Source organism: Phytophthora infestans, genomic scaffold (genome assembly GCF_000142945.1).
Source record: "Phytophthora infestans T30-4 supercont1.12 genomic scaffold, whole genome shotgun sequence".
Classification (NCBI taxonomy): Eukaryota; Oomycota; class Peronosporomycetes; order Peronosporales; family Peronosporaceae; genus Phytophthora; species Phytophthora infestans.
This window is the reverse complement of record NW_003303747.1, coordinates 980327-1005596: the sequence shown is the minus strand read 5'-3', so window position 1 is coordinate 1005596 and position 25270 is coordinate 980327. Positions and strand designations below refer to the sequence as shown.

Here is a 25270-nt window from a genome sequence, read left to right as displayed (position 1 = left end):
CACTCTTCGTAATTAGCGTACCTTTAGGACGATTAACGGAGCTACGAACCGCCTCGACCTTTTTAACAATAGGCCAAATGCCAATCTTACCATCAAAGTACTGTTTCTTGTGAAAGTCGTAGCGAGGACGTGCGACAGCAGCTAAGAACATGATTTTACCTATGTATCTCTTGTTTGCACAGGATCGATAAGGCAGCTGCTCATTGGCTGTCAGGTAATATCTTGTGGCCCCTTTGTAGAGGTTAAACCACTTTTCATCTACATGCACAGTATCGTACATGTGATGCATGCGGTACATTCGGGCACCTGAGTCAAAACAATTTAGACAAGATAATTAATGGCTATAACAATTAAAAAGGTTGAGTAATAATAACTTTCGAGATGTTACAGTACCTAATGCCATCTCGACATGCGATAAAACCCATTGTAGTCGTTTTGTCTTGTGAGCATCAGTCAGAGTAGGTTTAACACGAGAAGATGCGCGACGTAGAGTCCCATCAGCAAGATACCGCTGTAGCGTAGTGCGCGGTATACCAGATGCAGCCGCCAGTGCTCGTTGGGTTTGCCTCTGGCAAAGCGGCACCCCTTGGACGATCTTGATAACTTCTTGCACCGACAGGCGCCTTCCGCGCTTGGGCTGCACTCGCTTCTGGGCGGATATAAATCCGACCTTTTGGCGCGACTTCCAGATCTTCTTGACGCTGTTGCGACACATATCCCTTGGACGATTCCCATGCGAAGACTAAAGACCGCCCTGCTCCCTTAGAAATGCAGCAAGCATCAGCTCCAACGCTGATTCAGAAACAAGTACCTCCCAAGTATCCCCCCCCACCAGTCCAGGAACGAATTTCTATGGAGGCGCTGCAGCCTTCGGCTCCTTCGCCTGCTCAAAAACAAGTCCCCTCAGCGAGGTTGCATCCTTCATCTTTTGTGACAATTAGTTCTGCAGAGGCGGAGGTGTTGCAGTCATTCATTGGCCCATGCGCCGGCTCAAGCGCAGATCCTCGTCCAATTGTAAGGACAACGACTGGTCAATGTGACACATTTGGAGGAACTCTCGGATGATGTGATTGTCGCTGGCAGCTAATTTATGGATAATAAACAAAACCTCTGGATCCAATCTAGATTTCGAGTGAAGTACAATGCTATGACGCGTCACAGTGGGAGAAAGTGGTACAATTCAAGTTAAGAAGACACACTGACGGACACTCGTTCAAGCGCTGTCATACAAAGCAAGCGCTTGCACAGGTAGATATGGTGCGTAAGAATGCGTATTTATCACGTCGGCTGGCTGTAGATGCGTCAAGGGACCATGACCCTCATCAGACGTTCTTAACCGAGATCATGTCCGATCCCATATCGGGAAAATGACGCGATGCTATCAGTGATGATCGGATGCCATTTGGCAGTAGCTTTGGTGGCGAGCTCGCTCCTACAAGCGCCAGTTTAACGCCCACCAATTGTTATGGCGGGTCATAGCAGCTCCAAAGAGAGATGCGCGTCAGTGTCTTCTAAGCAAATCCTTGCTAGTGGAGGACGGAAACGACGCCAGTGCGTAGCGTGCTGATATGAGGGCAGGTATCTTAAAAACGAAGCCGACGATTGTTCCTCGCACAGTGTTTGCCTCTACAGGGTTGTGCACGGATACACCGACACTGCTTTTACGTGCTCCAAGAAACCGAGGAGCTGTTGGACAAGCTTCATCGGTATTATCTATATAAGGTCTGGGCAAATAGGAACGTGCTAAGGTGATCTAGCGATGCCAAACTAAAGAAGGTCCACACCACCACCACTCAAGGCGCAGCATGCTCTCTTGCTGCTGATGACACATCTAGTCATCAGAATAAAACACTTATAGCAATAATTTTAAGTCGGCAGTGACGTTTGCTATTGCTGTGGCGACAATTATATAACGATGACTCGGCAATACACGTACAGTTCTCTCGTATTTCGCTCTTGTCCTCGTGTTATAAAGCAGTCATGAACGACAAGAATTGACGTTATGTTATATCTATTTGTACACGGGCAAATTAATTGATTATATTCTGCGCCAAAGCTTGGGGGTAAGTATATGTTTTTATTATACTACAAAGCTTGGCGGTCGATTAAATTGTTTTTAATTTGCTCCAAAGCGTGGAGGGGGGGGGTATCCTCAATTCATTATAGGATTTCTTTCATTCAAAACAAAATGCAGGCTAAGCTTGAACGTGATGTGTCGCGCGCTCATCGGCTTCGATCAGGCTGTCAGTCGCACCGGCCCAGCTCACCATCAATCCGTGATGCGTCGCGTGCTCGTCGGGTTCGAGCAGTCTGCCAGCTTGCGCCAGGTTTGCTCTCAACCAATCCTTGATGTGCTGCGCGCTTGACGGCTTCGAGCAGGCTGTCACTCTCCCAGTCCTGCCCATCGCCGAACCGTGATGTGCTACGCATTCATCAGCTTCGAGAAAGCTGTCACTTGCTCCAGAAGTGCTCCCCGCTATTCATCCGGCCCTCCAGCGGATTGATCAGTATCATGCCGGAGACTGTACACGTAAATGGAAGGGGTGCTGCCTTCCAGCTACCGCTTCGGTAGCCTATCGCGGTGAGGTTCCACTTCATACAGAAAATATTGCGACAGGATAGTCGATGCCGAACACAGTAGAGCGATGTCAAGAAACTCAATCGACCTCGTCACATTTGGCTAAGTGCCTTTTGGACCACGACCTTCGTGGCTTCGTCAAACAGGAAGTCGTTAAAGAAAATGATTGAAGCCACTTGAAACGGTGGACAAGGAGAAACCTTCTGATACGGCCGCACTGGGATCCGGATCACAAACCACATACCACTGAAGGCCATCACTTGATAGCCGGAGTAAGATCTGGCCAACTGGCTAAATCTTTCGTCATAAGCTGTTCCAGTCGCAGTGATTTTTATTGTGGTACTATAAAACACGTAGTTCTGGAGGGTTACACAGCTGAAGAATGCGAAAGACGGCCATAGTCTCTGCTATATCCATGCTATGCGAGCATAGCAGCAATGCTACCTTAGAACAGGTTCTCTTGTCCTGGTGTCATTGGTATCGCATCGGCGACTCCGGTTTGTTGTACCTCTAAGTTCCTATTAAGGAGCAGTTTATAAAAATCTCGAAATTATTGGTCATCAATTTCTGCCCTCGCGAGTCTCAGATCCGTGGGTTAGCACGTTGGTCAGAACCGACGTGCCGCATCTGGTAGAGCTCACGGCTGGGGTGGCAGCGGCTCAAATAATCGCAACTCGAACGGCCCGTCATTGATCCAGCCTACGGCGCGCTCGGCGATTTACTGTGTATGTCGGGCTGTGTATCGACAGATTGCCTCCACTATGGGCTCGACTAGTGTTAAACTGTTTCCTATCATCACACAAAGTTTGCCACCGGGGGTGGTTGTCCGTCTGATTGGTGCGCCCGGTGTTACCACTACTACTGGTTCGCTTTGGGGTCATCTGAGAGCTCACAGCTACCGCGCTCCGAAATACTAGTCCTCTTTTTGCATCAGCCAGATGAGAGCGTGTTTCATACGCCGTGCCTTCACTATCACTGGTATTGACGCTAATCCAACTCCCCCGGTGCCCTTGAGGGTGACAGCAAATTTGGATTGGCCTATGTGTCGGCTTGGGTTCGCATGCTTCCATTAAAATTGCTTTTGGATGTCCTGCTCTACCTAGAGCGGTACGTCGAGCACCGCCGCTGAAATGTACCGCCGGTAGCATTATGATATTGAGTGTAACTCTACACTAACTGATTTTCCGAATAGAAGCCGGTCTTGAAATCCTAACAAGCCCCTAAATATCAATCGATTTTGATGAGGGGGCTTGTAAACGGGTAAAAACTTGCAATTTAAGAAAGTATAACCATCAATTATTGCTTCGTAACGTTTCTAAAACGATATGCATGTGTGTCCTGGTTTGTAAAAGCGTCTTCAACCGGCAACTCGCCCATTTTGCGATTTCTGCATTCGTCTACCAGCTCCACGTCATCTAATGCGTTAGTCGTGTGTTCTTCTTTCTTCTCTTCTTCATTCCCCTAATAGCGTTTCCCGCTCTCAACTCCCGGAAGATTTTTCTGCATTATTTTTGGTTATCTAACAATCATCATCGATTTGGACTAGATCTTCGGTCTCCCAAGAATCTCCCGCTCCCGACAACTTTATCATGGTCGAGAGAGGGAGGACTGGTGGGAGACATTCTCCAAGGGCAAGGCATCACTCGCGCGACAATGGAGGAGCTCGAGCGCGTAGAGATCTCTATGGAAGACTACAAGAAATGTAGTGCGAACGCTTTACGCGCGGAGTGTAGAAGGCTCAATACAGCGCCCACCTCATCGAACAAATCGTCTTATCTTGACGCCCTCCGTGCCAGTCTGCTTGTGACGGAAAGTGTTACGGCAAGTGGAGTCGTGCAGAGCCCTTTCCGTCGGTCCAAGACCGAGCGAAAACGGTAGTTTGCGTGATTAGATCTCTTATCGTGCTGCTTTCCGACAGCTTTTGCAACGGCGTCGCTCGTTTGGGTAATTTAACAACACGGTAGGACCTCGACACACATAGGACAAGAAGTGCATCCGACTGGTGGAGTGAAGTAACATGTGCATAAAATGATGAAGACAATGAAAGCTTCAACGCTTTGTTTAATGTAAGGGTGGAATATTGGAGCGCTGATCCCGCTGCGCTCAAGAACCACGACGCTATGAAGCTGTGGCAAGTATGGAAGTAGTTGGATCGTGATTAAAGGTGTATGTCCGATTTACAAAGTCTGGGAACAACGCTCGATAGTTATATGCATTTGAGTCAACAGCATTGTTGTAAGCGCTGGAGAGCACGCATTGCTCACAATGTTGTACGAAGTGTCACAATACTGCTTCTACCACAAGCAGGTAATCAACGCCAGCTCTTCCGCTACCAGGACAACTGGGGAGGACATATCGATATCGATCGTCGAGGGCACTAGGAAGCTTGGACGTCCACCCAGCTGCCTTTAGCTCTCTCTACACACCGTTAAAGTCCAGCGTCGATGACAATTTGGTAGCGTCGTCGCTGAGGGCTTGGCCCCGCCGGGGCCGCTGCTTTCTTGCAGGTTGAGCTTCTGCGAGCGCGCGTTTTCGCGGCATGGGCTCAAGGCGTCAAATCAGGAAATGAACGGCTCTCGCGTCTCTTACAATAGTATTGTTTAATGAGGTTAAAAATGGTTTGTTTGCAGCCTAATCCGGCATCTTATTTGCATGTGATTTTGTTGAATATAGATTTCTGTGATGGAATGACTCCCAGCTGCAATTGGCTATCACCGGCCCCGAGAGCAGTCTGCTCGACGCCTCGACCAGAGCGATGAATACTGAGAACAAGATAAATACTCGGTTCGCGGAGCTCGTACAAATCACATATTGGATATCAATGGTGCGGAAACGCGTGGGATGCGTTAGGAACTTGCAATTTCTGACCGCTCTGATTAGCCGAGCTCCGCCAATCCGTGGAATGCCTTTATTCTGACGAATCAGCGACACGGCTGCTGTGGCTTGACTCGTCTACAAAATGTCGCGTTCTATAAACAATCCATCGTGTTTTTAAAACAGTCTGTTTGGAACGGAGTGCGCATTTCCACCTCAAAACGCGGCAAAATGCCGCGTTTTACAAATGTTTGTCATAGTCGCCAAGATTTGCGATCACGAAACGGTTAAGTTTCATAGTTATTCAGAAACGGCCCATGATACCGAGCACCCCGCTGAACTAAACATATTGTGTAGCGTTTGTATAAATGCCATTTAAGGTGCAGGTGGTTGTAGGTGAAAGACGAAGATACAGTGATAGCCAACAAAAATAAAGAGATTGTATCAAGATCATTAGAATAACTATTTTATTAATAGTAGGCATGATGTGGGGGCTCAATTTCTTGTAAAAATAACTGCACGGATTACCGGGAACTCAGCATTTTGAGGACACTCTTAAAATTGTTCGTGTCTGGTAACCTACATTATACCCAGATTAATGAAATTAAAAAAAGATATTAAATGGGCGTGTGTGCTAAATTTTAGCACATACCTATGCAGGTTTCTTTTGTTTTGGAATTAATGTCCCACCAAAGCATAGCGGAGGCGGAAATGCCTAAACATGTAGAACTAAACCTAAACTACCGCCGCGTAGCTACTACTAGCCGCCGACTAGTATCTTACAGCGACATTCAGGACTTGATTACATCATGACTCAAATGATGTAATCAAAAAATAATGCTTCATTACATTGGTATTATGAGTATGTACTGTGTTTGAGGATACACGAACAATCCAGTACATGTGCATTTTCTTTTTAAAGTATTTACGAAGCCACCTGAAACATCTGTTTCTAGCTACACGAAAGTACAGTAGTACTGTATTAATACATTCTTGTTTTTTATTCAAACCTTTTTTTAAGCCCCCCCCCCCAGCAGAGCTATCTGGCCTACCCATGCTTGCCCGGCTGTGAAAGCAGCTCAGTTGTAGGCAGTCGCATGCAGGGAGTAGAAGAGCACGATGGATATCACGAAAAGCTAACTAAGTTTGAGCGCTGTAAATTCACAACCAATTGTCCTTTTTTGTCAGGCCTTTTACACTGCATATTTGCAGTACCTTTAAAATGGTGACATGTTCGCAGATAATATGTTCTGAGTAGTACTGCCATTCGATATCTTAGCTTTGGACAAAACAGTACATAGCTGGTTCTGGATTGTGGAAATTCCTCGTGAACAGGGTGCAAATCTCATTTATCAGTGTCAAGGACAAACGTCACGAGTGACCATGATGCAATCATGATGCAATCTTCTTTGAAAAACGTAAAAGGAGTACCAGGAAGGAGCTCATTGTGCAATTCGCCACTTCACCAACAAACATCCAAGTCAGTTAAACTAGCCAAGAAGCTCTCCGCACTATGGCCTTGTCGTCTGATTGCTCGACTTACAAGCACAACGTCTCATGGGAAGAGGATTACGCCTACGTGCAGGTCATGCGCGTGGGTGAGACTGCGTACTTCTCTGGACAGCTAAGCCACGCAGGCGAGAAACCCGTGGGGGTAGGAGACTTTGCTGCGCAATGCGACGCCACGTTCGTGAACCTTGACAAGTGCTTGGCAGAGGCTGGTGCCTCACGAAACCACGTCGTGCATTCGGAGGTGCTAGTGGTCAATTTGGAAAAGAACATGGAGGTTATGGGTGCTAAGCACAAGCAATACTTTGGCTCTCATCGCCCAGCATGCACTGTGTGGGGTGTTCCGGAACTCTATCTACCGTACCAGCTGGTGGAGATCAAGCTCACGGTGCGTCTAGATATGCCGAAGGACCACAAGACCATCATGAATGGCATGTCCTGGAAGGAGGAGTTTGGTTTCGGCCAGATTGTGGTGTGCGGCTCTACAGCAGAAGTGTCGGGTCAATTTGACTACAATGGCCAGGGCAAGGCGGCGTTCAATCATGACTTCGATGCACAGTGTGAACAAGCGTTCAAGAACATTGACAAGCGCCTAGCGGAGATCGGTGCCACGCGCAACCAGATCGTCCACACGGAGGTGATGATTGTCAACATACGTGACAACATGGAGAAATTCAACGCCGCGCACAAGAAGTTCTTCGGGTCACACCGCCCTGCAAGCACGAACTGGGGCGTGGTTGGGCTGGGCATGCCGCACATGCTGGTGGAGATCAAGTTCACTGTCCGGCTGGACGTGCCAGCGACCCCCAAAACTTTTTCGCACGGCTTACCTTGGGAGGATGCTCACAACTACAGTCAGGTGGTCATCTCTGGCGACACGGCATGGATTTCGGGTCAGTTCGCTCACGACGGTAAAGGAAACCCGATTGGTGAAGATGACTTTGCGAAGCAGTGCGATGCCACGTTCGCCAACCTGGACAAGTGTCTCGCTGCGATCGGAGCAACGCGCAGCCAAATTGTGAGTGAAAATACGATGGTTGTGGGTCTCAGTGAAAATACCGAGAAGCTGACTGCCGTGCACAAGAAGTACTTCGGTGCGTATCCACCAGCGAGCACGACCTGGGGCGTTACAGGCCTCGGGTTACCCTACATGATGATCGAGATCAGTTTTATTGTGCGCTTCGACGCACCCAAGAAGCCTTAAGATTAGGTACTGACAAGAAAGGTGACAACGTGAGGCTTTTGCGGTAGCTTACGGTTTTATCGATTTACATGTAAAGCTTGACGGGAATAATCAACTATCCTTGGATATCCGTTGCTATTATAGTTTGGTATTCCTCGAGAAAAAAAACTAGTGCGTAAATGCGCATACACAAGCTCACTTGGATTGTGTTGGAATAGCGCGTAGGGTTCCGCGAAGGCTGTGATAGCGAATCTTTAATCGAATAATTCAATTTAATCAAGTCAGCCGGCGCAGCCAGGTAGAAGTACCTGATAAGTGGGGTTGATGCAGAGCTCGCTCTGAGTGCTACCGGCGTTGACCGCATACAACGAAAAACAAAACAATTCAATCAAGTCAACGCACGAAGTTAATGAAAACAGGCTTTCTTAAAACTATCGTTAGCGATCCCAGTAAACTCGGAGTCTCTAGCTCGAAAATAGCTACAACTATTTGTTTTCTTTCCATGCTTGTATTGAACAAACACTGCGGCTGCAGGAGATCGGCACCAGGGTAGCGCGAAAAACAAGTTGTCTACTATGCTGCGAAGTAACAATTATTCCAATTAAAACAAACGAAATTATTGTTTGCGGAGGATCAAATAAAGGTTCATTTGTGGCCGTAAATACTGGTATACCTTTTATATCGTCCCAAAATGTTGACCAAGCTACCAGCTTACCGGTAAGCTAACCGGTAACATTAGTGTAGGTGACAGGCAAGAAACCTTGTAACTTTTGACAGCTTCGTTCAACTTATTTGTGTGTTAGGATGCAGGAGATCTGCACCAGGGTAGCGCGAAAAACAAGTTGTCTACTATACTGCGAAGTAACAATTATTCCAATTAAAACAAACGAAATTATTGTTTGCGGAGGATCAAATAAAGGTTCATTTGTGGCCGTAGATACTGGTATACCTTTTATATCGTCCCAAAATGTTGACCAAGCTACCAGCTTACCGGTAAGCTAGCCGGTAACATTAGTGTAGGTGACAGGCAAGAAACCTTGTAACTTTTGACAGCTTCGTTCAACTTATTTGTGTGTTAGGATGCAGGAGATCTACACCAGGGTAGCGCGAAAAACAAGTTGTCTACTATACTGCGAAGTAACAATTATTCCAATTAAAACAAACGAAATTATTGTTTGCGGAGGATCAAATAAAGGTTCATTTGTGGCCGTAAATACTGGTATACCTTTTATATCGTCCCAAAATGTTGACCAAGCTACCAGCTTACCGGTAAGCTAACCGGTAACATTAGTGTAGGTGACAGGCAAGAAACCTTGTAACTTTTGACAGCTTCGTTCAACTTATTTGTGTGTTAGGATGCATTTTTCATTCGACGCGGCACTACAAGTAAATGACTTCGCACTCGCTGTTGAAGCAGGCTCTGCTAATCGTCAAACCGTCTGTGGCAACCTTCGCGTTCTCGACGAGTAGGCATCGAAAAGCAAAACCTGAGCTTGCTCATGCCCATAGCCAGATCTGGCTTCCAGCGTAAAGGTCACCGAAGAGTTTGTTTGGCTAGAAGAGTGGCATAAAGCAATGGACTGTAATGCATTCGCGTAAATTATTAGGCTCTGCGTTATAAGTCTCGCCTGCCTAATAAGCCTTCTCATGACTAAGCCAGCAGCTGTGGAAGCGCCCCGACATCTATTTTCATGGTTGTCTTGTCTCCATAGTTTCGGATGATAGTGACAGCGTCATGCTGCGCAATGTCGACAGTAAGGTCGTTAAGGAGTGACGTCAACTCCTCGACGTCAACTTGGCTCTGCTTACTCTGAAGGTCACCTATGCGAGCTGCCAGCGCCGACTTGTCCACTTGGTCACGCACTTTTCGTAGCACAGTAAGCTTGTCGGACCGTGCAAATTTGGCAGGACGAGCTTCCATGTACTTGGCGCTGTACTCGTCCATTTCGAATAGCACAAAAGTGCGGCCTGTCATTCGAACTCGAGCACCCACATAAAAATCATCCAGATCGAGCCACGAAATGCGTCCGTCCGTCATCACAGCGGATCCGTCAGGACGGGTACGCTTGATACGCGTGCGCTCAAGGAACTTGCCGCCTACGATACCAGAATTACGCTGGATGAACTCGATAATGGACACACTTTGGTCGGACACAATGACTGAAATCACAAAGCGACGTCCTACATCCTCTGGTTGTTCGGTCTCGAAGCGTGCACGGAAGCGCAGTACTTCGGTCGTATCGAGAGATTCAATGCTCTTGAGTGGAGGTTTGGGCAGCAAGTGGTAGCAGGACTGCAGCGAATCCTCCTCGGAGCCCAATCCGTCGTGTACTGGCGGTGTAAACGCCGGCCGAAGCGGCACCACGTCCTTGATGGAAATAGCAGGAGCGAGAGGCACGTTGTGCTCTTCGTACCACGAACGCGTAGATGCGTCAGCGTCCAGTAAGAGGATCTGTCGGTTGTAGACCTGCAGGTATTCGCCAATAGCCAAATCCTCCCACGAGTAATAATTATGTGGGGGGACTTCTTCATCATCTGCTGCTTCGTCGCACACTGCAGCACAAGCTTGGCGTTCCGGATCCTTACATAGCTTCGCCCGGTTAAGCAGCTTTGGGAATGGATCACAGCCGGAGTTTCGATCATATGACTCGAGGATTTCGATGGTGTTGTCAGCCAAGAAGAAGTGAAGGGTGTAGCGGTGACGGATACCATAGAGCTTCTCTCTGTCGTCCCAAATAGCGAAGAAGCGCAGGACCTCGCGATCATGTGCCAGGAATCGGCGAAGGTTGTCGCTGGGCCGCGCAAATTTTCCCAGAGAGGCCTCCATAAAGTCTTTCATTGGGTACTTCTTCTTGCCATAGTGCGCATCTGGATCTTGCCCAGTCTCCCGAGCCATGTGTGCTTGACGTAGCACTGTGTACGGGTCTCGTGGAATCGCTTCATCCGGAGGCACATGGAATCCTTGAGAAACGAGGTAATCACGCGTGAACTCGTCCGCCGAGATGAGATGGAACATCCGACCATAAAAGGTCAGCTCTTCACCCACGTTTAGATGGCGCAGCGTGAAATACTGCATGTTACCACGGTCATCGCTCTCCGGCATCGGGATGCGATGTCGTTTCACAAAGTTTCCCTGTAGGATACCGCTGTTCTCGACCTTGGGCTCCGTGACCTGCAACGTATCGTCCTCGAGGTAGTACAGCACTTCGCAACGGCGCACTCGGTAGTTCTCGAGATTGCTTTCGTGCACGGCTTCCAGGAAATACGCTTCGAAGCGCAGTACCTTTTTGTCGTATGCAATGAACTTTGGGTTAAATGGGCGGGTTGCCAGCAGAACGGATGCATCCAACAATGTGGTAGTCCCATTGTCCCCTTGACGCTCCAGCTCGCGGATGTAGAATGTTGCAGGCTTAGCGTTGCCTAAAATATGACCACGGTTCTTGGGCGCAGTGTCTCCATGCCGTCTGAAGATCATCGGCACCACCTTTTGCTTTTCCAGGATCGCGGGGCTGGGCATGGTCTCCGTGCAGACGTGGGGCTAGTTTCGTCTCGTCGAATGGAGGTCAGCTTCTGTTTTGGCTGCTGCGTGCAGCCAATTTGGAGTTCAACGGTCTGTAGATCTAAAAACATATTTTCAGCAAGAATAAACTTCGCATTCCACCAATTTTCGTCTTGAAAAGTATCGTCTTGAAAAATTGTAACTTTACAAGGGAAGCGTTGCTGCTGACTCTTCAACGTATCCTTCAAGTAGTGTCAACCCACGTTGAGTGGAGAAGCGGCTCCTCGGTACCCGTTGAGTATTTATACTAGGCTAACGGGTCTGGAAAACTTGAGTTATCGGCTACCGGCACGATGAGCACCGTGAGTACTGCCACAAAGTCTATCATAATGAAGATTATGTGGAGGGCGTGCTACTTATCCACGAAATAGCTCGTGAACCCATATACTTGAGCGTCACTGACAGCTCCCAAGGCCAAGAACAACAAACACACGACTTCGATAGCGGTGGTGGTTTCGAGTGGGTTTAATCGGTCGGGAATAATTCTTTAAATCCACCCACCCACCCACCCAATGCTAAAGCATCATTTTGAAAACAATCATTTTAAAAGGCAGTTCAGCATTTATTTGGATTTAATAAAACAGGTTTTAAGACCCAACATTTTTTAAGAAATGGTTTTGTCTGTTTAGGGGTAGGCTAGTAGAAAATCAGCCATAGACCGGTTCTTAACCCACCTCGGTCACCTCGCCCTGTCCGGTAACAGGTACACAGCCCAACAGGACCTGTTGGGAACGATAATGCTGTGTACGGAATAGGTCTTTGACCTCATGTTTCGATTAAGTACGTTTATGTTTGCCACGCAATTAAAGCAAAAAGTTCTTGTGGTTGCCTCATACACTGGTGGCTGGCACACAGCTCCCTGCAAGTGAGAGAAATCTGTCCCGACGAGTAAGATGGCTGAGACGACCCCCACGGTAGTGCCCGGCGAGGAGACGACGCAAGCTCAGGAGATTCTGCACCTGCAGTGCCGTTTTTACGAGCAGAGATTCCCGGAGATCGATGAGCTGGTTATGGTGAACGTGCGTTCCATCGCCGAGATGGGCGCTTATGTGTCGCTGCTTGAGTATAACAACATCGAGGGTATGATTCTGTTGTCCGAGCTGTCTCGACGCCGCATTCGATCCATCAACAAGCTCATCCGTGTCGGCAAGAACGAGGTGGTCATGGTGCTTCGTGTGGACAAGGAGAAGGGCTACATCGATTTGTCCAAGCGTCGTGTATCCCCTGAGGACATTGCCAAGTGCGAGGAGCGCTACAACAAGGCCAAGACCGTGCACGGTGTTCTGCGACAGGTGGCTCAGGAGAACCACCTGGAGATCGAGGATCTGTACTCGAAGGTAGCCTGGCCACTCTACAAGAAGTTTAAGATCGAGACCCCCAGTGAAGATGAGAAGAAGGTCGAATACGTGCACTGCTACGACGTCTTCAAGATGGGTATCACGGATGACGCAGTCTTTGAGGGTCTGGATATCACGCCTGAAATCCTTACGGCGCTCAAGGCACAGATCCGCCGCCGGCTAACCCCGCAGCCAATCAAGATCCGTGCGGACATTGAGGTCACGTGCTTCACGTACGAGGGCATTGAGGCCATTCGGTCGGCTCTGCAGGCTGGTCAGAACGTTGGCACTGAGGACGTTCCCGTCAAGGTTAAGCTCATTGCGCCGCCCATGTACGTCATGACCACCAGCACACTGGACAAGCAGAAGGGTATCCAGAAGCTCCAGGAGGCCATCGAGGCCGTGCGGGAGCACATTACCGCAAAGAAGGGCACCATGTCCGTCAAGATGGAGCCGAAGGTGGTGAGCGTGAACGAGGAGAAGGAGTTCCTGCAGATGATTGAGAAGCTTGAGAACGAGAGCCGCATGGTGGACGGTGACGCTCCGGAGGATTAGACAGGGATAGCGCCGACAGGGTTAAGCGAGTACAGATTCGGCAAGGATGGACGACACCGTGCTGCAAGCGTTCTGGCGCAGCCCATATCTAGCGTGGCTTCCCCGCTTGCGACTCGACAGGATTAGATGGAAGCGCTTTGCCTGCAGATTCAATACAGCTGGATGCACTGCGCACCTTCGTGGTGGTGAATTCGCTGTTTTTATATACTGTATCGCATGGTTTTTCTTGAGGGCACTCGCTGCAATGAACAATTGAACATCAACGAATGTTACTCAAACGACGGATTGGTGTCCTGCATTGTAAGCCTCTCTACAAGGTTGACTCCTCCGTTATCCGCATCCGCTTGTACTCGTTGTACTTCTTCGATGATCCTCTCACCTGTAGTTAACAAAAGCACAAAGCGCGTTAGCAAACAGTATGCCAAATCAGGCTCACGATGTAGCACTGTGTGTACGAACCAGTTCGGCAGGGTACTTTCTGGCGTTCTTGGCAATTTTATCGTTCAGAGCGGCAGGTAGGTTCACGTCACACTTGTCGGCAAGTCGCACCAGATAAATCAGCACATCGCTAATTTCCTCGCCAAGGTGCTCCTTGTCTCGCGGCGACCAATCTGTCATGACGCAAGCGACAGTTTAGTGCATCAGCTAGCACTCGCCATAAAGAAATCGCCTGGATGCTTACCTGCCGTGCTCTTAACCTCGCCCTTCCACTGAAAGATCTCACAAAGCTCACCCACCTCGCCGTTAAGAGCTAATAACAAGTTGCGTGGCGTGTGAAACTGGTAATGCCAGGTACAATGTTCCAGTTGATTTGTTAGTGACAGTAAGTTGTTAGGGCATCGCAAAAGGTATAGTGCACCTCATTCCAATCGCGTTCGTCTGCAAAGTCCGCGATTCGCTTTCGAAGCGACTCAAGAGTCATCGTCTCTTCAAACTTCGCTGGGACTTGAAACTCGTTAGAAGAATCATCTTGAATGTCGCTATTGGAAGCGACTGCAACGTCAGTTGTCGTCATCGTCGCAGCCGAAGAACCAGAGAAAACATCGTCACCCATAGTACCATCAATCGCTCCATCCAACAACTCACTACCGTGAGCGCTTGCACTCAGAATATCTGCAGCGTCAACAGGTTGGGGTTGCCCTGGTGTGTCGTTATGCTGAGCCTGCAGAATCGCCTGCGCTCGAGCTTGCAATTGAGCGTCAGTCATCACCTGAGCTTCCGCTTGAGCTTTCAGCAAGACTTGCGCTTGGGCATACTGGTAGGCTTGTGACTGAGCTTCATCCTGTGCATGAGCTTCAGCTTGTGCTTGAGCATGGGCTTGAGCTTGAGCGTGTACTTTGGCCTCTGCTTCCGCTAGCTGTTCCCTCATCTGTCGTTCATACGCCGCGTGTGTTACCTCCGCTGCGCTGTCCGACGACATAGCGTGCTCTATTTGATGCACATGAGAGCTCGCCGTACTAGACTCAGCGTTCTGCTGCGTCGACGCCGCTTCATTGTCCATATCGTGCGTCACTAGTTCATAGTCTGACTCGTGCAGCGTGCCGCTCATCATCTTCATGGAGTCTGGACCAATCGGGTGGTTGTGCTTGTCATGCGTGCGCACTTTGACGCGGTATGTAGCCCCGTACTCCACCGCTGACGCGTAGACGTGAAACGGGCACCCGATATCCCTTAACTTATGCCGCATCCGCTTGCCGCTGCCTCGCGAGCGAAACTTGATGCCGTGTGTGCATTTAAAAGTCTTAGACAAGAACTCGGCTATGTTTTTGCGATCGTGCTTGCCTTTGGAAACTGTGCGGTTGTACACTTCAAAGGTCAGCGACGAGCGCTTGCGGATCGGGTGGTACGCCGCCGTTGCGCGCGCAATGGCAGCGTCGAACGACGCCCAGTCGTCGTAAAATTCGTCGAACAGCGGGCGGTCAGCCGAGGCTCCGTCGACAGCGGGCGGCGTCGCGACAGCCTCCTCCGTCACAGCGGCGTCCTTGGCCTCCTCAAGCGATTTGCTCAGCTCCATCAGAAATGAATCGAATAATGGCGAGTTATTCTCAGACTTTATCAGAAATGTCATGTTTTTATTGAACCTTTACAAACCTTAAGTCTAAACAGTCACTCTGCACTGCAACAATTTCAATTCCGCACTCAACGTATTTGTAGCACCATGTATGGCTCGCCGCAGGACAACTCCGCGCGTCTTCAGAAGGCGTTGCAGCAGCTGCAGCACGAGAAGGGCAAAGCAGACGGTATGCTGTGTATCTTGACGTCCAAGCTGAAAGAGGCGGAGGATGACAACTTCGATCTGCGCGCAAGTATGATGCTGTTCGAAACGGAGTCCAAATACGAGAGCGACAAGAAGGAGCGCGAGATGCAGAAGCGCATGGCGGCCCTACAATCCAAGCTCGCTTTCATGTCCAAAAGATTGCAGAATGCTGAGCGAGTCAAGTGGCGTGCCATCAAGGAAGTGGAGGAGCTGCAGCAGAAGCACACCATCGAGGCCAAGCGCCGCGACGCTGAGCGTAGACTTATGGCCACTAGACGTCGCAAACACGAGAGCCTCCTCACCGCCAGTCAGTCCATGAGGATGTCCCAACAGCTGTCGCAGCATTCGCAACAGGTGCTGAGGCCATCACCGGTGCCTGTGGTGGAAACGGCCGTCCAGACCGAGCTGAAGTTCAGAGACGAGAGAGGAGAGGGCGGCAGTGGTGGTCTAAGGGAAGAGAACGCGAAACTGGTGTCGCATCTATTGACAGGCACCTCAAGGGACCTCTTAACTCTCCTGAATGGAATTGTTAATGTGGAGCCTGGGGAAAAAGCTCAGCCTAATCCTGTTGATTATGTCCGAACGCAGCCACTGCAAGGATGCCACAGCTCGACGCCGACGCAATTTCTCCAAGGATCGTCCGGCAACTCACTAAGTGACTCGATGCAGCAATCGGCTAGTGGAGTTCCGTTCTCACAGAGCGTATTCTCGCAACTTGCGGGGAGAGTGTCCGCTCAGGCACATGCGTCGATTTTGACTGTTGCTAGACAGAACAATGCGACGCAGAATGCACTGGCCACGGATCGCGCGCGAGAACTGTACGATGTGATTGGCAAAATGCTGGCTGGGGATGTTACTGCTGCTGCCCTTGCACCAGTATTCGTCAAGTACCTCGCGGCTCCAACAGATTTGGAGTGGACCGTGATTTGCAGTGTGCTGCGCGTCATGTACTCGGTGATGCATTACAGCGCGCATTTCCAGCGCTTTTTACTGGTGGCGTCGTCGCCTTCCGATGACTCCTCGTCTCCAGTTTCCAGGCTGCAGCGCAACTCAAACAGAACGGAGCACCCCCGCATTGCTTTGCAAGGGCTGCGCTTTACCTCGTTGGACGAGTACTTGTCAGCTCGATCGGATTATGAATCGGTGGTTCAGAGCGACGTGCTACAGTTATCTGAAGCAGAAGCTGCTTCAGAACAACGGAAACTTTGTTTGAAGCTCATGAGTGCACTCTGTCGAGTAATGAAAAACAATCTCAAGGAGCCTGCCGTCGTGAAAGACGGTCTGTGCGTACTCAGCTTTTGGGTCGACCTCGGACTTACGCATCGGCCGGCACTAACCCCAGACTTTAAACCCTTGCTGACAAGCAACGTCATTCCATCTATTTTGTTGGCACCTAAAGGTCTTCCTACTGTCAAGGCGCAAGCACTTGGATTGCTTTCCCAGCTGCTTCGCGCTCCTGAAGTTTTCGCTGAAGTGGAGGCTGAGTCCAAGAAGTCATTGCTATTCAATCGATGCGCCAAGATGCTGGCGAATGAAGAAGAACTTTCATTTGATGAGGCCAAGAATCTGCGGACACTGCAGCACCAGATCGTGAAGCTACTGCTCTCGATCGTTACGTCGTTCCCATCCGAAGGAATTCGTTTCGTTCTGGAAAGTACTCACGGCCTTCCTGACGACGCAGACGGATATCGGTCAGTTATTTATTATTTGTCCCAGCTTCTTCATCACGAGACATTTGGTGACCGGACAGCGAGTGGGACGCAGGATTTGCTGAAGGACCCGTTTCGTACGCATCTAATTCAGGATTCGCTTGCTCTTTTGGGGCTGCTTGCACGCTACGTGGATGTACGGAACGAGCTGGGTGGTGATGACCAGGTGCAAGCGTTTCTGGGAGCATTATATTTCTTAAGCAACATGACGACAGAGAATGGTGCCAGCAGAATGCGAAACGACTCAACTGGGGCATCAGCGCGCACCTTAATCGGAATGATGAACTTACCCGGTCAGTGAGGGCTGGTAATCTTGGCCGGCCTTTTTTAAGAGATCTTGCGACCTTTGAAACCAACTGCCGGGGTGTCGCTTACAAATCCTAATCAACACCCATCGACGAGTCAAATTCCGTCGACTGCATTCAGCAGTTGTACAAAACTCTGGCATTCTCGAATTTAAGGCAGCCACAACGGATCAAGATATTCGTGGGCGAACAAGTTCGACGATGAGATTTGCAAAGCTCCAGGTGTTGCTGTTGGCATTGATCGTGTTGTGCAGTTATGTGGTGATCGCATCAGACAAAAGTAAGATCTTCTTGCTAAGGTGTGTTCAGCTGTAGTGCGCTGTGGAAACTAACCCTTGTACTGTGCTTGCGATCTACTCAGCGTGCTTCGAGTTGCCGATCGTGATTGTGTCACCGACCAAAGTGAAGTTACCAACCGAGACCTGTAACCAACCTCGCCTGCCCGCACGTGACTGCATGAAGGACCCCGTCGAGGCTAAGATCGAAGTTATTGACAACGTCAACGGCACGCTCAACTGCTTGGAAGGCAACCGAACCGCGGTGTATCCCGCTAGCGTTCACTACCGCGGGCAATCTAGTCTCCATTTTGCGAAGCACCAGCTTGCGGTTGACCTGAATGAAGCAAGTGAGCTGCTCGGATTTCCAGCGGATCGGACTTTCGTGCTGAATGGTCCAACAATTGATGCGAGTTTGATGCGCAACCATCTAGCTCACTGGATGTTCCGCGGCACGGATCGATATTCACCTCGAACCCGTCATCTTGTGGTATTTGTTCGTGACAGACTTGACACTGTCGACTGGAGCCCACGGTACCAAGGCATCTACTTGGCTTTGGAAAAGATCGCGTACACCCCGAATCGTGTTGGACTGACTCAACTGAACAGCGCTTGCAAGACGAATGAGGAGCTTTCTGGAGGTTGGGCATGGCAAAACAACCCACTGACATACGGTGACTACTCGCCCAACCTCGTGTTGAACGAAGCGACGGGGCTTTTTGGCGCTGGTGAGAGGCCAATCCTGACATTCCCCGAACCAAAAGTCCTCACGCAAAGAATGCGCGATTACTTTGTGTCGCCTGAGACCGGACCGCTCCCCCGTTTGTACCAGTATCTTCACGATAATATGACCAACCCGGACGGACTACAGGAGCATATCGACATTGGCTCGTTCGTAGACTACTTCCTGCATTCGGAGTTCTCGATGAATTCGGATGCTTATCGCCGTAGCACATTCTTCTTCAAGGACCGCGACCAACCTATAAATGCTGGCCCTGTCTGGGATTTCAATTTGGCTTACGGAAAAGGTGGCATCAAGACGACTTGGCTGTACACGATTCATTCGTTCTGGAAGCGTCTCACGTGCAACTACAAATTCGCTTCCCTCGTTCAACAGAGGTGGGTCCAGCTGCGTTCGACAACGTGGAGTGACGAGTCCATTACTTCATTCATCCACTCTAGCGCTGAGCCTATTCAGCGTCAGTTGAAGAAATGTGTCGAATGGAAGAGCGACAACCTGCAGTGCGCGTTTGTTTACGCCAAAAAGGTCAAGGGAAGTTACGACGATCAGGTCAACATACTCATCAACGCGGTTCTGGGGCGTGCGAAATGGATGGACTCGAGTGTTGCCAAATTCTACAAGACACTTGACCACGATGTCTGTGCTGCCGCCGGTGAACTTCCAGCCTACAACTGCGCAGCGAATGGGAATGATAAAGGCTGTCTCGCAAACCCTGGAAGCTACAGCAATGCTGTCGAGTTTCCGAAGCCTCGCAAGGCTTTTACTGTAAAAGCCTGCGATGCGTATAAGGCTTCCAACACCAGCATGGACATGCCGTCGATTGACCCGTGCTGGTTGTCAGCGGGAGTTTACATGTCGGATGGCTCGATTACACCGTTCTGCTCGGGCTACGGGTTTTGCTCTGCAGGACCGGGTGCGAAGTGTACGTGCAACAAGGGCCACCGGCCACCAACTTGTGCTCGCAAAGGCGAAATCATTCCGCCTAGTGGTGGATATCCAGACAATAGCATGTCTGCTCAGAAATCACCACTGGACGAGTCTTCAGGTGGACTTTCGAGTCACGAAATGTACGTGCACTATCCGCTATTCTTCCTATGTGCGCTTTCGGCAATGGCGTTGGGTGTCGCTATTGCAATCCGGCAGCGCCGTCGTCAGCACTACAGGCGTCTGCGTGAGCCCGCTGCTCAGTTGAACGCCACTTCGGGTGACGGACCAGCGCTGCTCTACGGCACGTCGTAAGGCTGTTCTTTTTCCAGGTCACTTTTGCTAAGATCACAGTTAATTCAATAAACAGCCAAGCTATCAAAGGCTCCACTACTCTCTCTCTTGTTCATGCAGTCTCTTCCTGTCTAGGTCGCTCGACAATCTGTTTGTCTTGGATTTTAAAGATGTTCGAGAAACACGGCGTGATTTCCTCCTCGTGGTGCGTGATAAGCACCATGTGCGTCAGTTGTGCTGCATGCCGACCAATAGTTTCGATCACACGCAACACATGAGCGCGGTTGAACGGGTCCAGTCCGTGCGTGATCTCATCTAAGATCAACAACTGCGGGCATGCAGCCAGTGCGCGAGCAATCAGAACGAGCTTCTGCTCGCCTTGCGAGAGTTGCGACAGCTTGCGCGTCTTCACTGCATCTGGAAGCACCAGCAAGCGCATGGCAAGTTCGGCAGCTTCAGAGCTCGCCGCGTTGCTCTCAAGGAGAGTAAACGCAGTTTGGTCTTCAGCTTTCTCTGTCTGTAGGCTTTTGTGCAATAGCTGGATGTGCTGATCCGTCGAGATGGCTTCGAGTCTTGGCTTAGAGCTCGTAGTCGCGTCGTCGATGGCAGCGCCAGATCCAAAGGGCCGTACTTGCTCCCCGACGACCAAGACCTCGCCCTCTGTCAGGCCGTGACCTGGTGTCTGCATCATGACGCGCATAAGAGAGCTCTTGCCGGAGCCATTAGGCCCAAGCAGAGCCCAGTGTTCGTGTGATTGGCGTTCGAAATCGACGTCTTGAAGCAGGATTCTCTTACGGTCGTACGAGATCGACACGCCATTTAATTGCACAGCGGGAGTGTCGACGTCAACACATCGTGCTTCATCCCGGCACTTGAAGAGTTGTTCGACAAGTGATTTCAGCTCCGTCTCCGTCATCTTCATTCGCTTCTCGTGCTCTTCAGCGTAGAAATCCTCCAAACGCTTCATCATGGCCTTGTTGCGTGCATCGTCTTCCTTGTCTTCGGGCCAGGCTACGACCTCGATTCCATGGTCATCGCCATCACTTTGTCTTAACAGCACTGTGTGTGAAAAGATTTCAGGGAAAACCTGCTCCAATCTGTTCGCAGCCAGCAACACTTGAGTCTTGTAGGCAAACGCCTCGTGTTTGGCTCCTGTCGTTTCCACTAAGAGCCTCGTAAATCCCCTCGTCAGCTGTCCAAGCATCCACTGTAGCTGTCGTCTCGCCTTCACATCCAACCCGTCAAACGGCTGGTCCAGAATCAGCACCGACGCTCTCGGAGTCTCCAACAGCGCCACTGCAAGCAGTAGCTTCCTCATTTCTCCTGTCGACAGGTGGCGCACTCGCTGTTCCCACACGGGGAACAGTCCCAGTCTCACAATCAGATCCCGAGCAGTAGGGGAGCCAATCCCACCGAGCACATCTGCAACCACGCGGTGTCCATTCTCCGCCACGAATTCTCGATGAGCATCGAAACTGAGGCTCGCCAATCGACAGGAGGCTGGCAGTGCCCCCCGTGCTTGCTGCGCCTTAACGTGCGCCTGTAGCTTGGCCAAGAACTGTGTCTTCCCGCTGCCGTTTAGCCCCACGAAACAGTGCACGTCGTCCGGCTGCAACTCGTACTTACGTGGTAGCGCGATCGCAGGCTCGGACGCAGCAACAGGTTGGGGGGCGGCACCATTGCCCAGCAATGTACTGAACGCTCGAGTCACAGCCGGGTAAACTTGAATAAATTGGCTTCTAGACAGTGATGAGCGGTGTAATAAAGCTCCAGGGCTTTGCCAGACACCAGCCAACAAGGTCGGACTTGCCGCTGGTCGAGAGAATTGGCCTACAGCCCGAAATGAGAGCCGCACCGCACTGGCACTGGCAGCCCGTTGTAACGGCATCCTTGCTCAACAATCTGATAGGCGAACAGTCCACATTATCGTCCCGCATGAGCATTCTATATCATAGACTTTTCGCTGTGCGGCCACAAATCATTCCTCCATCACATCATTTCCCAGAATGGCACGCGTAGTCAAGTCTTTCATCAACGGCAAGTACGTGGCCCCCCGGGCGTCGGCACCGAGCTTCACGTTGCTTAACGCCACGACGCGCAAGCCCGAGACGTCGTTCACAGCTGCTGATAAGGCGCAAGTGGACGAGGCCGTAGGCGCAGCTCGATCCGCTCAGAGACACTGGCGACGTCTGAGTCCCGCCGAGCGTGGATCCATCCTCCGCAAAGCCGCAGACATCCTGACGGCCAAGACAGACGAGATCGCGACGCGCGAGACCATCGACACTGGTCGTCCCATCGCTGAGACGACCGTCACGGACATACTGAGCGCCACAGACTGTTTGAACTACTATGGCGGAGTGAGTCCGTCTGTAGGGGGTCAACACTTGGAGCTCACGGGAGGCAGCTGGGCTTATACGAAGCGCGAGCCATTGGGCGTCACTGCCGGTATCGGCGCGTGGAACTACCCGCTGCAGAGCGCGGCCTGGAAGTCTGCACCTGCTTTGGCGTTCGGTAACTCGATGGTGTTCAAGCCTTCTGAGGAGACGCCGCTCACAGCCTTGAAGCTGGCTGAAGCTTATGTGGAGGCTGGTGTCCCCAAGGGTGTTTTCAATGTGGTATTGGGAGCAGGCGAGACGGGACAAGCGCTAGTGGAGCACCAGGACGTCGCCAAGGTCTCGTTTACTGGCTCAGTTGGTACTGGTCGCAATGTGTATGCAGGCGCAGCAAAAGACCTCAAGAAAGTGACGATGGAACTCGGAGGCAAGTCGCCTCTTATTGTGTTCGATGACGCCGACATCGAGCAGGCTGTAGCCGGTGCTATGATGGGCAACTGGTACTCGTCCGGCCAGGTGTGCTCCAACGGCACGAGAGTGTTCGTGCAGCGTAAAATCTTTGACAAGTTTGTGCAGCGTATGCATGAACGCACTTTGAAGCTGCGTATCGGTGACCCACTGGACCCAAGCACAGACATTGGACCGATGATCCACAAGAAGCACATGGAACTGGTGCAGAGTTACATTGAGAAGGGCGTGGGTGAAGGCGCCACGTTGCTAAAGGGCGGAGGTGAACGTATTATGCCGTCGGAGGCCACCAAGGATGGCTTCTTCCTCACCCCTGCGATCTTTGTGGACTGCAAGGACGAGATGACCATCGTACGTGAAGAGATCTTTGGCATGGTCATGTGTATTCTGCCATTCGACACCGAAGAGGAAGTGCTGGCGCGTGCGAACGACACGATCTTCGGCCTCTCGGCTGGTGTCTTCACGAAGGACATTACACGCGCCCACCGCATGATCGATGAGCTGCAGGCTGGCACGACGTGGATCAACAATTACAACTTGGCGCCAGTGGAGACTCCGTGGGGTGGCTACAAGAAGTCTGGTGTCGGTCGTGAGAACGGACTTGCCGGTATTGACTCGTGGACGCAGCTCAAGTCCGTGTACGTCGAGATGAACGAAGTCTGGTGCCCTTACGCGAAGTAGGCTGAGGCTAAACCCCGCAGGTGAAAGTAACTGAGGCGTTTGGCGACGGGCTGTTTTACTGGTTGTTATCCTTACGTTTATGTGGGCTTATGATCGTGGGGGAATGACCTAAAACGTGTACTCAGCGGTGGTCTCTTCACGCCGCATTTGACAGCTTTTCCCTGTGGGTGAAGAGCGAGGAGTTACTTGTGGTTTCGGAGCACTATTGCCACTAAATGCAAGCGCCAGGAAGTCTACGTTACCACAGCTGCTGGTGCCTGGATATGGCGGTGGAGGGGGGAGTGGAGACGTGTCTACCCGTTCTTCTTCAGAGCTCTCGAAGTCTGGTGCTGACGGAGGATACAATGAACCTATTGGAGACGCCATACAGGTCACCCTTGGCTGTGAAGATTGAAGGACTGGAGGCTCTTTCTGAGGCGAACTCGCTGCTATATCGACCAGCGGCTTGGCTGGGACCAGCAAGGAGGCAGAGACGCTTGTGTCGGCTGTCGTCTTGACGTCTGAAGACAGTGAAATATGACCGATACACATCTCACAGAACGACGACGTCACCGGGTTCAGGTACGTGCACTGGCCGCAGCTCCAGGTCCCGCTAGTTCCACTGGCATCTTGTTGAGTTGACTCGCCAAGCTCTACAGCGTACGATGGCTGCTCTATTGTCATCTCGCTCTCTTGGTATTCTTCAGCGGCCTCTGCTTCCAGGGCGTGCGCTTCAACGACGTCACTTTCGCCGTCTTGAGACTGCTCCAAACTTCCATGCAAACTAAGCAAGGTGGTCGCTGCCTCTCCACTATCGTAACTGCTTGTGTTGCTGTAATAGTTCTCGTAACTTGTTTGTCTTGAGCTTTCTTCATAAGATGGCGGGCTGTCAATTGCTGTATAGTTAGCATGGTCGCAGTCGTAATGAGCTGTAGTCAGGTCTGTCGTTGCATCTTTGGATGAATAGTAGTCATAGTCACTTGAGTAGTAGTAGTAATTCGCTGTTGTTTGATCAGTCCCTTCAGCAGAGGCATAGCTAGTCGAAGCCTCGGTCCACTCCTGCGTTGTGGCTTCACTTTTTGGTTCTTGTGAAGGACGGACTGCCGCGTAGTATTCGTCGTAGCCGTAGTTTGGCACCGACTCGTGGAGCGTCGATTGATCCAAAACTTGCTGAATGGCAAGCTTTAGACGTCCTGGCACCTCCAGCCTATCGACATCCACACCTGTTAGACTTATCCCTTCGTCTTTAACAAGCTTGAGGCGGCATTTCAACGTACGCTTGCCATTCGATAGCTTCTTGTCGAGCACTTCTTAGATCCCCCGCAGTCTGGAACCAGTGCTTACTGCGGCCACACGAAAAACCAAAAATTTAGTTAGAGAACTTAGCTTTCATCTAGAGTGTCGTACTTGACGAGGTAGTCGCAGATCTTCTGAAGCTGCTCGTGATTCTTGGCTTTACCGATCTGCTCAGCAGCCATCCAAACGACTGTAGCTGTGGGTGTGTCGTCAACCACTACCCACGAGCTCATTGTCCGCAAGTGCGAGTTTCCAAGGAGTGAACGCGGCCTCAATGTTGTCAACTTGCTATGAATAGAAATGCGTTTCCGAGCCTTTCAAGTTGCAAAACTATAAACTCAAGTCGAGTCACTAGAGCATAAAGACATCACTCGACCCCACGAGCGCTTCGTCCAGACGATATCATGCTGGCAACATCGCCACAATTTCGTCAGAGGCGGAGCACAAGTCTCTTACAGAATGTTCCTCACCT

General features: G+C 50.6%; 8 protein-coding genes across 8 annotated transcripts; 4 read left to right on the top strand and 4 right to left on the bottom strand.

Moving 5' to 3' along the window:
- Positions 1-9735: 9735 nt before the first annotated feature.
- Positions 9736-11601, bottom strand: PITG_07886 (EF-hand domain-containing protein, putative; the record flags this gene model as incomplete). Its single annotated transcript, XM_002904054.1, has 1 exon — positions 9736-11601. The coding sequence occupies one exon, from the start codon at positions 11599-11601 to the stop codon at positions 9736-9738; it is 1866 nt and encodes a 621-aa protein (XP_002904100.1).
- Positions 11602-12490: 889 nt separating this feature from the next.
- PITG_07885 (eukaryotic translation initiation factor 2 subunit alpha) lies at positions 12491-13747 on the top strand (the record flags this gene model as incomplete). Its single annotated transcript, XM_002904053.1, has 1 exon — positions 12491-13747. One exon carries the CDS (start codon positions 12537-12539, stop codon positions 13533-13535), a length of 999 nt encoding a protein of 332 aa, XP_002904099.1.
- Positions 13748-13845: 98 nt separating this feature from the next.
- On the bottom strand, positions 13846-15549 carry PITG_07884 (XTP3-transactivated gene A protein; the record flags this gene model as incomplete). Its single annotated transcript, XM_002904052.1, has 5 exons — positions 13846-13914; positions 13995-14146; positions 14218-14314; positions 14395-14469; positions 14578-15549. 5 exons carry the CDS (start codon positions 15547-15549, stop codon positions 13846-13848), a joined length of 1365 nt encoding a protein of 454 aa, XP_002904098.1.
- Positions 15550-15777: 228 nt separating this feature from the next.
- Positions 15778-17802, top strand: PITG_07883 (uncharacterized protein; the record flags this gene model as incomplete). The annotated part of the gene is made up of 4 exons (XM_002904051.1): positions 15778-16185; positions 16252-16326; positions 16381-16785; positions 16837-17802. The coding sequence occupies 4 exons, from the start codon at positions 15778-15780 to the stop codon at positions 17800-17802; spliced, it is 1854 nt and encodes a 617-aa protein (XP_002904097.1).
- A 160-nt stretch (positions 17803-17962) lies between these two features.
- On the top strand, positions 17963-20062 carry PITG_07882 (uncharacterized protein; the record flags this gene model as incomplete). The annotated part of the gene is made up of 3 exons (XM_002904050.1): positions 17963-18086; positions 18168-19988; positions 20040-20062. The coding sequence occupies 2 exons, from the start codon at positions 18263-18265 to the stop codon at positions 20060-20062; spliced, it is 1749 nt and encodes a 582-aa protein (XP_002904096.1).
- A 91-nt stretch (positions 20063-20153) lies between these two features.
- PITG_07881 (ATP-binding Cassette (ABC) Superfamily) lies at positions 20154-21359 on the bottom strand (the record flags this gene model as incomplete). The annotated part of the gene is made up of 2 exons (XM_002904049.1): positions 20154-20618; positions 20685-21359. The coding sequence occupies 2 exons, from the start codon at positions 21357-21359 to the stop codon at positions 20154-20156; spliced, it is 1140 nt and encodes a 379-aa protein (XP_002904095.1).
- Positions 21360-22047: 688 nt separating this feature from the next.
- PITG_07880 (betaine aldehyde dehydrogenase) lies at positions 22048-23523 on the top strand (the record flags this gene model as incomplete). Its single annotated transcript, XM_002904048.1, has 1 exon — positions 22048-23523. One exon carries the CDS (start codon positions 22048-22050, stop codon positions 23521-23523), a length of 1476 nt encoding a protein of 491 aa, XP_002904094.1.
- A 108-nt stretch (positions 23524-23631) lies between these two features.
- Positions 23632-25031, bottom strand: PITG_07879 (uncharacterized protein; the record flags this gene model as incomplete). The annotated part of the gene is made up of 4 exons (XM_002904047.1): positions 23632-24308; positions 24483-24709; positions 24780-24845; positions 24910-25031. The coding sequence occupies 4 exons, from the start codon at positions 25029-25031 to the stop codon at positions 23632-23634; spliced, it is 1092 nt and encodes a 363-aa protein (XP_002904093.1).
- Positions 25032-25270: the final 239 nt, after the last annotated feature.